Source organism: Misgurnus anguillicaudatus, unplaced genomic scaffold (assembly GCF_027580225.2).
Source record: "Misgurnus anguillicaudatus unplaced genomic scaffold, ASM2758022v2 HiC_scaffold_34, whole genome shotgun sequence".
Lineage (NCBI taxonomy): Eukaryota > Metazoa > Chordata > Actinopteri > Cypriniformes > Cobitidae > Misgurnus > Misgurnus anguillicaudatus.
This window is the reverse complement of record NW_027395284.1, coordinates 4,991,555-5,006,966: the sequence shown is the minus strand read 5'-3', so window position 1 is coordinate 5,006,966 and position 15,412 is coordinate 4,991,555. Positions and strand designations below refer to the sequence as shown.

The 15,412-nt window shown below is 36.3% G+C and overlaps 1 protein-coding gene across 1 annotated transcript; it reads right to left on the bottom strand.

The window, feature by feature from the left end:
- Nucleotides 1–3,730: 3,730 nt before the first annotated feature.
- On the bottom strand, nt 3,731–11,040 carry LOC129452679 (uncharacterized). The gene is made up of 8 exons (XM_073866029.1): nt 10,630–11,040; nt 10,207–10,524; nt 9,964–10,080; nt 9,436–9,747; nt 7,038–7,322; nt 6,633–6,938; nt 4,386–4,691; nt 3,731–4,230 (listed from the first exon to the last, which is right to left on the bottom strand). Exons 1-8 carry the CDS (start codon nt 10,862–10,864, stop codon nt 4,157–4,159), a joined length of 1,953 nt encoding a protein of 650 aa, XP_073722130.1. The 5' UTR covers nt 10,865–11,040; the 3' UTR covers nt 3,731–4,156.
- Between the last annotated feature and the right edge of the window lie 4,372 nt (nt 11,041–15,412).

Below are 15,412 nucleotides of genomic sequence, written 5' to 3'. Positions count from 1 at the left end.
AGCCGAACAGCCTAGTTTATAGTCGCCGCGTCCGCAAGAGCGCGTTGGTGCGCGCGGCAAAAATGACGTCAACGCGGAGTGGGCGGTCGCGCGCGTTGGGTGCGCGAGACCCCATTTCGCGTGGCGCTGTGCACGGCATTTTTTGTAACTTTCCGCGCGGCTCCGCATCCGAAAATGACCGAACTCGAGGCGATTCTGTCCGAGCAGGCAAGCCTGTGACGTATCTCTTTGATAAATCCAAGCAAAACAATGTATATATTTATCTGACACTCTGGAAGTAAAGTATGGAAACTTTGCAGTTTAAAACACGAATTATTTTACATGAATCAGAATGTTTGGCTTATATTTGTATTGAATGAACCACTGGATGAGGAATAAAATATAAACCTTAAGATGTCTGTACTGTTTGTTTAGTAAAAACGTTAATGAAATGATAATGTTTAATAAAGACATATTTAAAAGATTGTTGTTTTATTCATGTTCTCATATTTATATATATCAAACTCTAATGTTAAAAGCAGTAGGGTTGTTCCAGCGGACGACTTCTTCTATCCTCTTCTTTGTGTTTGTTTTTGACTTTATTGCTCGCGTCGCCGCCTGGTGGTTAAAAAAATAGTGCAACGGCGAGCGCGTTAACTATAAACGCCTCGTCCGTTTGGTGAGACGCGCGCGCGATCCGCGGAGGCTTGCGTTGCGGACCAAAGCGCGAGTATAACCAGCCTATGCTATGTTATACTCGCCGCGTCCGCAACGGCGCGTGGTGCGCGCGGCAAACATGACTTCAACGCGTGCGCGTTGGGTGCGCGAGACCCCATTTCGCGTGGAGGTGTGCACGGCATTTTTTTGTAAACTGTGCGCGCGGCTCCGCATCCGAAAATGACCGAACTCGAGGCGATTTGTCCGAGCAGGGAAGCACGTGACGTATCTCTTTGATCATTCCAACCAAAACAATGTATATCTGACACTCTGGAAGTAAAGTATGGAAACGTTGCAGTTTAAAACACGAATTATTTTACATGATTCAGAATGTTTGGCATATATTTGTATTGAATGAACCACTGGACGAGTAATAAATCATAAGATGTCTGTACTGTTTGTTTAGTATAAAACGTTAATGAAATTGTTTAATAAATACATATTTAAGAAATTGTTGTTTTATTCATGTCCTCATATTTATATATCAAGCTCTGATGTTACAAGCACCAGGGTTGTTCCAGCGGACGACTTCTTCTATTCGCTTCTTTATGTTTGTTTTTTAATTTGATTGCTCGCGTTGCGACTTTTGGCTTACCATGATTTTTCACTTCAGGATAATTGTCCAAATTATAAGTACTTCGTTAAGAATAGTGTGGTAACACTTGATTACAGTTTTTCTGAATTGCTAAAACAATTTTTTTGAAACCATCACTCATTTTCTCAAAACCTTAAACACAAATCCAATTGTCAAACTAAATTCACAGACAAAATGAAACAATTCCTTCAAAACCATTTCAGCTGTACTCAAAATCAAACTAAGCTTTCAAATCATACACACACAAGTCTATAATATAAAACACTACAAAGCATCCATTAGACACTACCTTAAAAAATGGAAAACACAACATCCAGGACATCTGCTTACAGAAAAATACATGTTTATTGTACATAACAACACATTTGACAAATACTGTTAAAAATCTATATTACTGTAATCAAAAGTTTAGTTCAGTGAATATAGCGAATACTTTATTGTAAGTACTGCAAGAAATAGAAAGTTTTCAATATTACTGTAAGCAGCACCTGTATTTTGTAAAAAGTCAGCAATCCAACTGCAAATTTTGCTAATTGCATTGTCTCTGGTGTCCTTTTCTTCATCTGCCTCTCAGATTGTTTCCAGTCCAAACAATAGGTAAAAATAACATTAGATAAAAGTGTGTAGAATTTTGAGTTGTTGTGTTTACTCGATGATAACTGTGTTGCAGTTGTGTTCAACTTTTGCCTGCCTGTGTTTAGCATTTATAAAATTCAATTCAATTCAATTTTATTTATATAGCGCTTTTCACAATTTGGTAATTGTATCAAAGCAGCTTTACATAATAGATGCAGTGAAAAGCACAGAAAATCGACAGATAGCACAACATAATACACGATAGCACAAGCAGCTAAAATTACTGCGGCTATAAATCAAAATTATAAGCAAACGTATTACTAATGTAACGTATAGAAGTTAAGCCCAAAAAGGCTGCCTCCCCGGGTTGAAAACCCCCCAGGAGAAAAAAACCCCGGATTTTAAGCCAAGGTTTTTTTCCTCCTAGGACTTTTTTTACACATTGAAACGGAAGGAGATTAAGCGGAGATTAAGCGGGTTCTGCCGGTGGTCATTGGTCAGGCATCAGCTGGACATCATGTTAAAACAAGTGCATTGCAGTGTGAAATGTGTGTTTTAGTGAGAGGTTTGTGTTTAGAGTTTTGCAAAAAGAGTTCATGATTTGACAAATGGGTTCAAGCCACTATGAATTTGGTTCAAAGATTGGGGTTTAGTGTTTTAGCAATTCAGAAAAACTGTAATGACAATGACCATTTATTTAACGCTTGCTTTAATAACTGAATTTATTTGATGGTCAAATTGTAGGCCCTCATAAAAAATGAATTTTTAACTATTCAGTCATTGGGCCATATTTTAAGGATCTAAGCGCATTGTCTAAAGTGCATGGAGCACAATCTAAACGGGCGTGTCCGATTCCACTTTTGGTAAAGGGGACATATTATGAGATTTTTTTAAAGATGAAAACTAAGTCTAAAATAGGTCTGAGCAAAAGTGTGCCGTTTTGGGTGTGTCATTTAAAATGCAAATTAGCGGATGAAGTGCAACCACTGATCACAATGATGGTGGTTTGTTGCAATTGAAACTCAATTGTGCTGTGAAATATTTTATCTCTCTCTTTCTCTCCCTACTAAATGGTTGTGCTGTGGTTGGATAGTGCAGATAAAGGGGGCGGTATTACCTTATTCTGACATCACAATAAGGGCCAAATTACAATGACCTATTTTTCACATGCTTGCAGAAAATGGTTTACCAAAACTAAGTTATTGGGTTGATCTTTTTAACATTTTCTAGGTTGATAGAAGCACTGGGGACACAATTATAGCACTTAAACATGGAAAAAGTCTGATTTTCATAATATGTCCCCTTTAATTTAAGTTAGTTCACTGTCGTATACAGTAGTACAGTGCATTTTAGGCTGTATACTGTACAATGAACAAATTATATGGCCTAAAAATGTGCTTCTCCATTAAAACTATGTTTTGAACCATGTGTTTTCTATTTTTTGGTGTAGTGTTTACTCACTGTTTGATAGTGTATACCATTTTGATCACTTTGTTTATGGATTGAGAGCAGTGTTTGATTTTGAACACAGGTAAAACTGTTTTGGGGCGAAAGTTTATGAACGAGAGTCAGAGGTTTTGCAAATAGTGCTTGAAGATGAGGTTTTGTGTTTAATGTTTTCAAATGGAGCAAGGTTTCAGAAATTGAGAAAAACTGTAAGTAGATAAGGGAGTTGGTGCAGGTTATGTTATAGTTCAGCAGCTCAATCTACATATTAAAACACACTGATAATTATTTCATATACAGTACAGTAAGTATTTATACATCAATACATAACTTAAATAAACAAGCATGCATGTGTCCAGATTAATATATTTATTTAAAAAAAACATTGGTTATGCATTTGATATAGACACTGACCTGAGAACAGCACCTCTATGATAAACACATCACAACACATAAATACATGCAAACTGTGTATATTTTATAGTGGTTTAGTGGTGTGTAAACTGTGCAAAATGTCAACAATATAATATAATAAATAATATATAATATAATATATATAAGTACAAGAGTCCCTTTTCACAAACAATATAATCCCAACACTTCTTATTTTATTTATATAATGTAAGATACATGTGACTTTCAATATGAATATTATGTTCACGAAATAAATATATAGTTAAAGCAGCAATGCGTAGTTTTGGCCTCTCCCCCGCCTTCTCTCAGGAGTTCAGCATCAGATAAGATTTTCATCTCTTTACACTGCTCTCAGTTGTTGTATAACAAGTGTGCATTTCAAATAATGTTGAATAAACAGACAACATACTACTGCTGCTGTTGTAAGGTTTATATGGGAAGTAAAGGAATCCCCTCTGACACTTCCTCTATATGATCTGCCGCACCATCTGTTTCATGGTTAGCTGTGAGAAAACAAAACAGTGTTGATATTTCATGTTTTTATAAACTGCATTAAATTCCACTACACTAAAACACCTGCATGCATTCATTTCTAATGAGTTGAAGAAAAATATGTCAAATTATTGACAAATTATTGTAAAAGATTTTAAAATCTCACCATGGAGAGAAACTCTGTATCTCTTATATGTGGTCTCTCTGTTGCTGATGATCTGTAGTTTATAAAGTCCTGTTAGTTTACTGTTGATGCCTGTGATGGTGAGAGATCCAGTCTGATCCAGCTCAAGTTTGTTTTTGAATCTTTCATCAGCACCATCATAAAGCATCTTCTTGTTTAAATCAGCTTTAGCTATGAGACTGTCTTCAGGTCCAAACATCCACAGTATCATTACTTCATCACTCTGCATGTCAGTAAGATCAGTGCGTAGTGTGACAGATTTTCCCTCCATCACTGACTCCAGTTTCTCTTAGTTGTTCACAGCAACACAAATAAAAATTAAAACAAAATTGAAAATGATCAACTTTATCAATCACAGCTATGTTTACATGCACACAATTTCGTCAATCCGACTGAATTTAATTTGATTGCAGGTTATGACAGTACAGTTTACATGTACCCTAAACATTGCAATCTGGTTAAAATGTTAGTTTATGTGTCCATTCTATCTACCTTATTTTTGACATAAATGTGGGTGCCGCCATCTTTAAGCTCCTTTGTGTAAGACTTCCGTTGAGCCGCTAAAGCTAATGGTAGTCATATTGCGAGGGACACGAGTGTGTTGTTTTGACTGGCTAGTTAATGTTTATTGTAAAATCTTGAAAGACCGGCAAATTTTGTGCAGTTAGGGATTGCCATAATAGCTCTTACAACACAGTAAATCTCTACAAAACATTTGTTTTGACCAAAATCCACGCACAAGCTGAATGTGGATGTGCCGCACGTCGTGCATCCACGATTTGTAATCACACATCCATCTAGTAAAAACTTTTATAGAAACTGCCAGTAAACAAATAAATAAATACAATAATTGTTCAAAAACAACTAATATGCTGATAAAAATATGCTGATTTAGCTGGTTTATTCTATTATATATTATTTTGAAAAAGCGTTTACAGTACAGAATAGATATGACATAAACTGCTTATTAGTTAATGTTTATATTAGTTGTTAATGTGTTTGTGTGTACTTTTGTTATGTATTAAATTAATAAAGTATATAATTTCCCAAATTACCTGCCCATGTATCCCTCTAATGTGCAAGATGTGATATAATAATATTTTGCACAAAATGAAAACAATACTGAATAAATGTAATTGGTTTATATTGTAGGCTCAACAATTGGAGTTGACATTGAGTGGGAATATGCCCGCATTCTCCACCATTAACTGTATTAAATTCAATTTTATTTAAATAGCGCTTTTCACAATTATTTAATTATTTCAAAGCAGGTTTACAGTAATAAAATCAGGAGAAAACATTGAAACATATGTCAACAACAAAAGTTGCAAAGCGGCTACGATTAAACAATACAGCCTAGAAATTGCAGCTGGGTTGCCGGTAACTTACCGTAGATTTAAATGTATGTGTTTTACTGGCAACATTTTGTTTAAAGTTAAATGAGCATGAAACATTTACAAGTCTTTGTCTTTATAGAGTAAAACTAAAAAAACAGCATCAAGCATTCTGGGAAGCAAAATCTGAAGCAAAAAACAGAAAAAGGTTGATGATGATTTCTGGTTCCCAGAATACTTTGCATGAGGCTGTTATTGTATAGTTTTATTCTGTAAAGATAAAGACTTGTTAATATTTGAAATTTATTTAACTTTGAACAAAATCTTGCCAGTAAATAACACAAATTTAAATCTACGGTAAATTACCGGCAACCCAGCTGCAATAACATTGTAATTTCTATGGAATTTTTTTACAGTGTACTATCCAACGTTGTAATTATGTAATGTATAGAAGAAAGTTCTAAGTTAGGCCAATGCTAGCTCACTTCCTAGGGGTTGGAAAAACTCATAGGAGAAAAAATTCTAATTTTAATATAGAGGATCAAAAATAAGGTGGATATAAGAGGACTTGGCAAGGCTGCACACAGCATTCCTCGTCGAGTTCTTGAAGTTATCATATTGATTTAGGTGTTTACATGAAGGCTTTTCAATCCAATTGAGCCATCAATATGATAACCAACGGATTATTTGGTTACATGTAAACATACCAAATACAATTACAAATAGATTGCTCTGTTACATGTAAACCAGGGCTCAAAAAATCGCTAGCCCGATGTTCAGAGGCTATTGTGAATTCCTGTCGGGCTACCAAAAATTTAAGAGTACCTGCCCGAAGGGCTACCAGGCATTTTGAAATTTTGCGAGCCCTGTAAACATACTGATTCACGTGACTCACCATTTACGATAAGCATGAAACTTTTGATATCTGAGCTGCTGTTGATCTGCAGTTTATAAACATCTGAATGTCCTCTGCTGATGTTTCTGATGGTCAGATCTCCATTCTGTTCATTCAGAGTCAGTCTGTCTCTGAATCTCTCATCATTTCCGTCATATATAAACGGCTGACCGCTGACTCCATTGATTTCAGCTATACGGGTATTTTTATTTCCAAATGTCCACAGTATCCGATGGTCTTCCTTTAGTTCAGAGACTTTAGTTTGTAGAGTGACAGAATCTCCCACTGAATGTTTCAATGTATTGTCTGCATGTCAACAGGTAGAAATATAAGATCATTAGTAAACATGTCACATTTATTACATTTTCAGTATTACTTATCTATTATAAAATTTGAGCTACTCACACCAGACAACAACATTGAATTTCTTATATGAAGTTGCATTTCTGTTCTTAAACTGTAGTTCATAAACTCCAGAGTCTGATTTTTTAATGTTTGCGATTGTGAGAGATCCAGTATGAGGATCCAGCGTCAGTCTGTTTCCGAATATCTCATCATCACAATTTAATGAGATCTCATTGCTCTTTCCATTTACTTCAAATCTCCACTGTATCTTATCATCATCCTGTAATTTGGAAATGCCTGTCTGTAGTTTAACAGACTCTCCCTCTGTGACCTTTAATGTGTCCTCTGTTTTTCACACAGAAACACAAAAATAAAGAAATATTGACATACAGTATGAAGAGATTTTGACATAAGTCAAACATATAACATTTTGCAAACAAAATTCTGCTTTCTGTGCTGTCTTCACATCAGCAATAACTTCCTGTTACTATAGTAACTTCCCCAATTGCTCTCTTTTGCATTAATTTAAGGAGCACATTAACTAGTCAAAAATATATCAGAATTTAATTTCTATAGACCCCTTCACAGTTCACGTCACAGGCGGTTCTCACTGCGCATGTCGGGGACAGAAAAGTAATTACAGCAGGAGTTGCGCATTATTCGTTATCGTCAAAAATGCCTACTTGCATTGTGGGCTGTGAAAATCGCACCAAGTCTGACGTTAAGTTTTTCGGGATTCCTGGAGAATCTCAAAAACAAAAAAATACAACATCTGTGGCTGCAAGCAATTAAACATGCAGACTGGGACAATGCAAAGATCAAAGAGGCTTGTGTTTGTAGTGCTCACTTCATTTCAGGTAATTCATAATTTTTCAGCCCTGTTAGATTAAACTAGAGGCTTTCTGGATGGTATGAACAGTTTGACCCCATGCTGCGCACGCACCTGATAGTTATTCAATGTTTACAAACCTTGAAGGGGTCTATAGTATTGTCCCTCGAGAACATATACTAAAACATTTGCTGAAATGTGAGGGGTGTACTCACTTTTGTGACATACTGTACATGTGATGATACATATAACATTTATAAAAAACATAATTTGTAATGCACATAGTTTGTAATGCACTGTGTGTCGCTATGGATAAAAGTGTCTGCAATGTTCATTAATGTAGAGAACTTCACTGTAAGCCCAGATAAGTTGAGTTTACTTACAAAAAATGAAGCACACTTATTGCCCTAAAAAAATGTAAGTTATGATTACTTAAAAAAACTTTAAAGTTGTTCTAAAAACAATTTTAAGTTAAATAGACTTAATGTTTTAATTTCTTCTAATATGCCTGCACTCTTAACCCAGATTAGTTGACATTACTATAAATTTGCAGGGAAACACGTTGCATATAACTTTAGTTTTTACCACTTTATATTACTTTTGATGTTACAAATGGTATTATAATACAAAATTAATGACTGGGTTAAAGTCAATCATTGAATAAAGGTGATTCTCCACAGAAACACACACAAAACTGTGTTTTTGACATACATTGTCAGTACTGGAGAGAAATACAATAGAATGTTCTGAACAGGGTTCATGTACGGAAACACTGATCACCTGAATGGTGACTTCACAAAATTATAATTTACAACAAAACATTTAAGTATTGAACATTTTGATCAGTTTTTATTCTTTGAAAAAGCAGAAAGTAATCAAAATATTCAGGCACAAAGATTATGGCTATCCATCACAACATGAACTAATAATTTTAAGTTCATTTTACTTGAATGTTTTAGTTTAAGGGATTTTGTAAGCTTAAAAGTCAACTAAATCAACTACATTTTTAAGCTTTGGCTTCAAAACACAAAATATTAAGTTATGTTTACTTAATTTGTTTAAGTAAAGACAATATCTGGGTTAACAGTGTAGCGGAAGTTAACTTCCCCAATTGCTCTCTTTTGCATTAATTATACATATATCACATATGTGATGATAGTGTTACAGCAGCTCAGTTGGTGGACCATGTTAGCAACACTAAGGTAATGGGTTTGATTCCCAGAAATTATTCATATTAAAAAACATAGTTTTTAATGCACTGTGTGTCATATGCTAAGTCAGCTACTATTTGCCATTGTGCTAGCTCACTGAAATGAAAGCAAGCATAATCTAAACACAACATCTACATGACATTTTGACCCTCTAAAGTTTATCAGAACAATTTTGGAGTAGATTAGGTGAGACTTTTTGTTTGCGATGCCCAAAAATCAAGCTGCGTAGAAACTAACACACCAGAGCCACAACTCTCCACAATATATACAATGAGGGAAATGACAAATATGTTTACACACAACACTGTTTAAAGTCCTGCGTGGATTTAAAGTGCCAATTTGAGCTTTCACATTTAGGCCCCCACAGACTAAAAAACTTCTTAAATCATTATGGGATTAAAATATTTGATCTTCTCACCTCGGACAACAACTTTGAAACTCTTTGATTGAGTGATTTTGGTTCTTTTGGTGATTTCTAGGTGATAATTTCCAGAGATCCTGATTCTGATATCACTGATGGTGAGATCTCCAGTCTCTTTATCCAGGAGAAGTTTGTTTTTGAATCTCTCATCATCACCATATGCGACATCATTGGTCCTTTGGATCTGAGCTATGATGGGACCTTTGGCTCCAAACCTCCAGATTATTTTATGATGGTCTTGTATTTCAGTGATTCCAGTTTTCAATGTTGCAGAATTTCCCTCCATCACTGACACAGTCTTCATTTCATCTGTCTCAGACAAACAGAAAACATACGAGAACAGTTTTAGAGATATCATATGAATCTCACAAGACTGAAATACTTTTATTTTGCTAAATTGTTTCCTAAAAGTTAGCACCCTTCAGGAAATTTGAATTAGACAATCATGTACATCAATCTAAAAGAACATACATCTCTACTATAAAATTATGTTTAATATGATAAGATTATGTTTAATATGAATACCTTTGAGTTGAGAGTATTTCCATCGATATAGTAAAGCCACAGCCAGTATAGCTCCCAGTATAGGCAACAGGACAGCAGCACATATCAGTCCTATATATAATGCAGACAGTCCTGGTTCTGTAGCGGTTATAGACAAACATTAATAGACGACAGTTAACTTTAATGTATGTGTCATGGAAAATCATGAATGTTAATATTACGAATAACTTCAGTCATCAGGAAACTTAAAAGATTTGATCTTACCCACGAACACATTGTATCTCTTGTATATGGTCTCTTTGATGTTGGAGATCTGTAGTTGATAAACTCCTGTGTTTCTAGTTTTGAGATTTCTGATGGTGAGAGATCCGGTCTGATGATCCACATGAAGTCTGTCTTTGTATCTCTCATCAAAATCATATGAGATGCTATCATTTATGATGATTTCAGCAAGACGGATGTCTGGATTTGAAGGTCCAAACCACCACTTCATTTGATTGTGTTTCTTTATTTCAGTCACTCCAGTGTTCAATGTGACCGAATCTCCTTCTCTTCTGTTTTCTACTCCAGCAAAAAACACATCTGGAAAAAACACATTTGACACAAAAATATTATATAATAATAAATAATAATAATAACAGGGACTGCAAATAAGAAAATACTTTGCTAGTTATCTTAGTTACTCACCCTGTACAGTAAGACTGAATGTTTTGATGAAGGTTTCATTTGTGATTATTTTTAGTTGATAAGGTCCAGCGTGTTTGGTTCTGATATCGCTGATAGTGAGAGATCCAGTCTGATTGTCCAACTGAAGTCTGTCTTCAAATATCCCATCATCAGTATCATACAAATTAATATTTCCTTCATTCATTTTAGCTATAATAGCATCTCTGTATAACCAGATCAGATAAACTTTACGCATGTCAGTAACTCCAGTTTTAAATGAGACTACATTTCCCTCCAGCACTGAAACTTTCTCAGCAAACACAGCTGAAAAACAAAAACAGATACTCAAATTTCACCCGCGTAATGATGCAATAATCTATTAGAGACGTTACCGTGATTTTACCACAGTTAAACTGCTTACCTCAGTTTTTAAAACACCACCGTTTTTTATATATTTTACTATGTTCTTACCTCAACTTATAGACAAATTAATACATACCTATCTTTTTTCAATGCGTGGACTTTTAATCTTTGTACAGCGTCTTGTGAATGGGGTACACACCTAATAATCACTTTATATATCCTAAATTGTCACATTATTTGCTAACATTACGTCAAAAGATGATTTTTTATAATGGGATCTGGCAACACTTTAAATTCTGCACCTGCGCTTTAGCAGTTCATTTTTCACTAAACTATAAAATATGTCCAAACTTAATTATATATGCGGATGCCAATATGAGTCGTTTTGAAAAACTAATAAGTAATTTCCCAGCAGACATTTCAATGGTGAATCAATGGCAAGTACAAGGTTGCATCAATTACCTTTTGATTTTGCAAATGTATTCAACGCTAAACAACAACTGACATTATTTCAATCAAATTTCAACATTGATTTTTAAGCATTTTATTAACCTTTTGCAACCATTCACTGTTGTTTCAACGTTGAACAAACAACTGACCTTATTTCAATCAAATTTCAACGTCGAAGGTCATATGCCTGCTGGGTTGGAGAACTTGACCTTTTATGTATATGTAAAATTAACCGAGGTCCGAACCGTGGTGACCTCATAGCTGGCATAGAGACGGAGCGCAGTTATGCAAATTTCAACCTTATTTACAGATTAAACTTTAAAACAGAATAATAGCTAAAAGCTGCTGTGTGACAAGGTGTACATTTAACAATCCAAAAAAAACAAATACGTTTTTATAAGCTTTCGACTTCAAAAAACGAGCGTTTAAAGACACAGAAATGGATACAGGCAACTTTTCATATTACTACTATTAGTAAAACTGTGTCCAATAGTGGGAAACGTAGTCGGCGATCCACTTTATTCTCCTTAAAGGCTGGGTTTTACGGCTCGACAGTTTATAAAAACTTATTTCTGGGTTCTTTGGCTTGTTAGCTGTACATATTGTCACACAGCAGCTTTTAGGCATTATTCAGTTTTTTGTTATAAGCCAGAAATGACAAGGAGGCGGCCTCTCGCAATACAAAGTCAATGGAGACGGTTGGATTGTTTTCCCCGGTGAGCGTGGTTTTCAGGTTATGACGCGCTGCGCTCTGTCTCTATACGGCCCCTCATACGGACTACCGGCACATCCGGGAACTTGACTGTAAATTTCGTCACCGCCCCTTTACGGGGGATAAAAAAGCAGCGCTTCCATTGGCTTCCATTCAAAATAGCGGAACAAAGCAACGTTTTTACACAGCCGGCAGGCGTAAATAACTTATGAAATCACTCAGATTAAACATGTCGAGTATTTATCTGTCCATCCTGCCTGCCATAGAGTGCGAAAGATACATTAACACATTTAATTTGGTCAATATAAAAACACGTCCCTTTCATTCTTACAGCGTCAAATTTGTGTAACAACGCCATCCAGTGATTGCTGGAAATATCGCTAAGCCAGTTAGTTGTATGGCTGGACGGAAAAGTGCACTCATTACTCTAAATATAAAGACATAATAAATAAATACTGTTGGAGCTATTTTTGCACTTTGTTTATTTTAGGCTTAAGTTATAGTTTACTATATAGTTTGGTCACGTGGTGCTATGTTAATTTGCATAAATGGGTTAAGGTGGGAGGAACCGGAAAGGCTGCGAGGGCATATGGTTTTTTACCACAGGGTGAGAGAGGCAGCAGGAAATGTCTGTGAGCTTGCTTATCTGTGAAAATAAACCTCCTCGAACTCATCTTTGGCTATGGACATTAGTTTATTTTTTGTACCTCTAACCATGCGTAAAGCCTACCCATGACGCAGCCTTAGTGGCCATTTGAAACGTTTTGTTGATATTAGTTTTGCTTAAGTAAAGGACAAATAGCCGCTACAAAAGTAAAAAACCCGCCCCTAGATGTATATCGCTGGTTTACCTGGAAAATTGGACTCGTTGTTAGCTGAATTACCCCATTGAAAGTGGATTACTTACCTGGATGCTCGAGACAACGCTGGGCGGAGGAGTGGCGGAGGTGCGGGCTGGATATAGCGCAAACATCAAGTAATCCGACCCATCCTATTGTGTAAAGCTTCCTTGGACACCGTACTGGATAACGGTGACGCTACTGGAGCGCTGGAGCTGCATTTACGGAATGGAGGTTTGATGTTTGTTACAATTGTACTCGCAAAAGCTGGCCCAAAGCCTTCACAGGTGGCGCGCACGGACGCGCGCAACAAACAATCACTGCACGCATTCAACTCCGTGCGCAAAGGCAACACCGCTACAAACAAAGCTCCGCAAGGTATGTGCTTTATTTAACCTTTGCAAATAACTGTGTGTGCACCTGCCCAGCATCAGTAGAAAGTAAAAATGTCTGACGTTGTATCCAAAGCCACAAGTGACACGGCGCTTGCGATAAAGAGACGTACAAGTTTTACTGTTAAAGGAATGATGTTTTTCATGCAAACGTGTCAGGAAAAGAGATCGAAGAAATGCAGACAAGCCAAATTATTCATGAATCAAATGGATGAATTGATGCATTCTGCAGACAATATTGGTGTAGTCAAGTCTCTTTTGGATCAAATGATAACATGTGTTAATGAGGCAAAACAACATCATGTGTCATTTGTGTCATTGAATATACCTCAGGATGAAAAGGAAAGACAGATTACATATTTTGAACAAAAGGAAAAACTGTTTTCAAACTTTATTGATGATGTCAAAGGGTGGTTATTAAACACAGGCCATTCATATGAACTTCCAATTAAACCGCCTGATAATCAAACTGATATTAGGCCTGAGGACATTGTATCCAATAAAGGTTCTGCAGCACGCTCAAAAGCTGGCTCTAAACTGTCAAGAATTTCATCTAGTGCATCTGCCAAAATATTAGCGCAAGCAGATAAAGCAGCATTAGAGGAGCGTATGGCTGCTCTAAAACAAAAGCACGTTTTGGAGGCGCAAGAGGAACAAATAAGACTTGAACAAGAGGAATTAAGGAGGAAACAGGAAAAGGACCAAGAGGAATTACGGAAGAAACAGGAACATTTAAGGAGAGAAAAGGAACAACTTGCTTTGGAGGCAGAATTGAAGGTAACAAACGCAAAATTGAAGGTTCTAGAAATAAATTCAAAGTGTGGCTCTAAAGTGTCAAAATGTGCATCTACAACATCAGATGGCATGAACTCTTACTTGGAAAGGTCAGAAATTCCAGGAAAATATGAACTAAATCCAACTGCTGAACATTTTGTGCCCACCAATGAAAACTCTGAACCTTCTCCTAGGTGCTTATTAAATTCTGTCCCTGTTGGTGTTAAACCCAAACATGTAATGCAACCACCCATACCTAATGTTATTCCTGCTTCTCAAGGACAAAGTACACATCCACTGGTTTTGCAAAATGATCACGACAATAATCAATCCAGCAATTCTCCGGACGTTTTGAACATCATGCAGCGTCAAAATGAAATTACTGCCCTGTTGGTCCAACAAAACACAGCCTCTGCTCTGCCTATGAGAAATATACCTGTATTTGATGGTGATCCCCTGTATTTTAAATCTTTTCTCAGAGCCTTTGAAAATTGTATAGAGGATAAAACTCAAAATTTCAGTGACTGTCTGTACTTCCTAGAACAATACACTAGGGGGCAACCAAGAAATATTGTAAGAAGTTGTCAGCATCTGCCCTCTGAACTGGGATACCAAAGAGCAAAAACACTTTTGATTGAACATTTTGGCAGTGAACACAAAATCTCTTCTGCTTATATGGACAAAATCAATAATTGGCCCTCAATAAGACCCGAGGATGTTAACGCTCTGCAGTCGTATGCTTTGTTCCTTCGAGGTTGCGCCAATATAGTACATCACATAAAGTACATGAAGGAGTTGGACATGCCAGCTAACCTCAGGACAATTCTAATGAAACTTCCATACAAACTGAGGGAAAAGTGGAGAAACGTGGCATGTGATATACTGGAGCAAACTGGAAGCAGAGCAGTGTTTGTTGATTTTGTAAATTTTATTGAAAAACAAGTCAAAATTGTTTCAGACCCGCTGTTTGGAAATATAAATGATGTTTCCCCCACCAGCCACACAAAGTTATCCACTCAAGTTAAGCAGAAAAGGAAAAGTGGTACCTTTGCCACCAGCATCAATGTAATAAAGGATGGACATAAAGAAAAGGAAAATTTAACAGCCCATAGTAATCAGCTCAAATGCCTGTTCTGCCATTTCACGAATCACACTCTGGAAAAATGCTTTCAGTTTAAAAGAAAAACACAACAGGACAAGATTCACTTTCTAAAGGAGAAAGGTGTGTGTTTTGGGTGCTTGAAATATGGACACACAAGCAAAGACTGTAGGAG

What these genes read in the sequence shown, in the direction of transcription:
- LOC129452679 (XM_073866029.1), bottom strand. Translation starts at nt 10,864, where the DNA reads ATGCGTAAAGTTTATCTGATCTGGTTATACAGAGATGCTATTATAGCT. An exon ending in ATTCAGTCTTACTGTACAGG is followed by an intron (nt 10,525 to 10,629) that starts GTGAGTAACTAA and finishes TGTTTTTTCCAG; the next exon opens with ATGTGTTTTTTGCTGGAGTA. An exon ending in ATTCAATGTTGTTGTCTGGT is followed by an intron (nt 6,939 to 7,037) that starts GTGAGTAGCTCA and finishes GTTGACATGCAG; the next exon opens with ACAATACATTGAAACATTCA.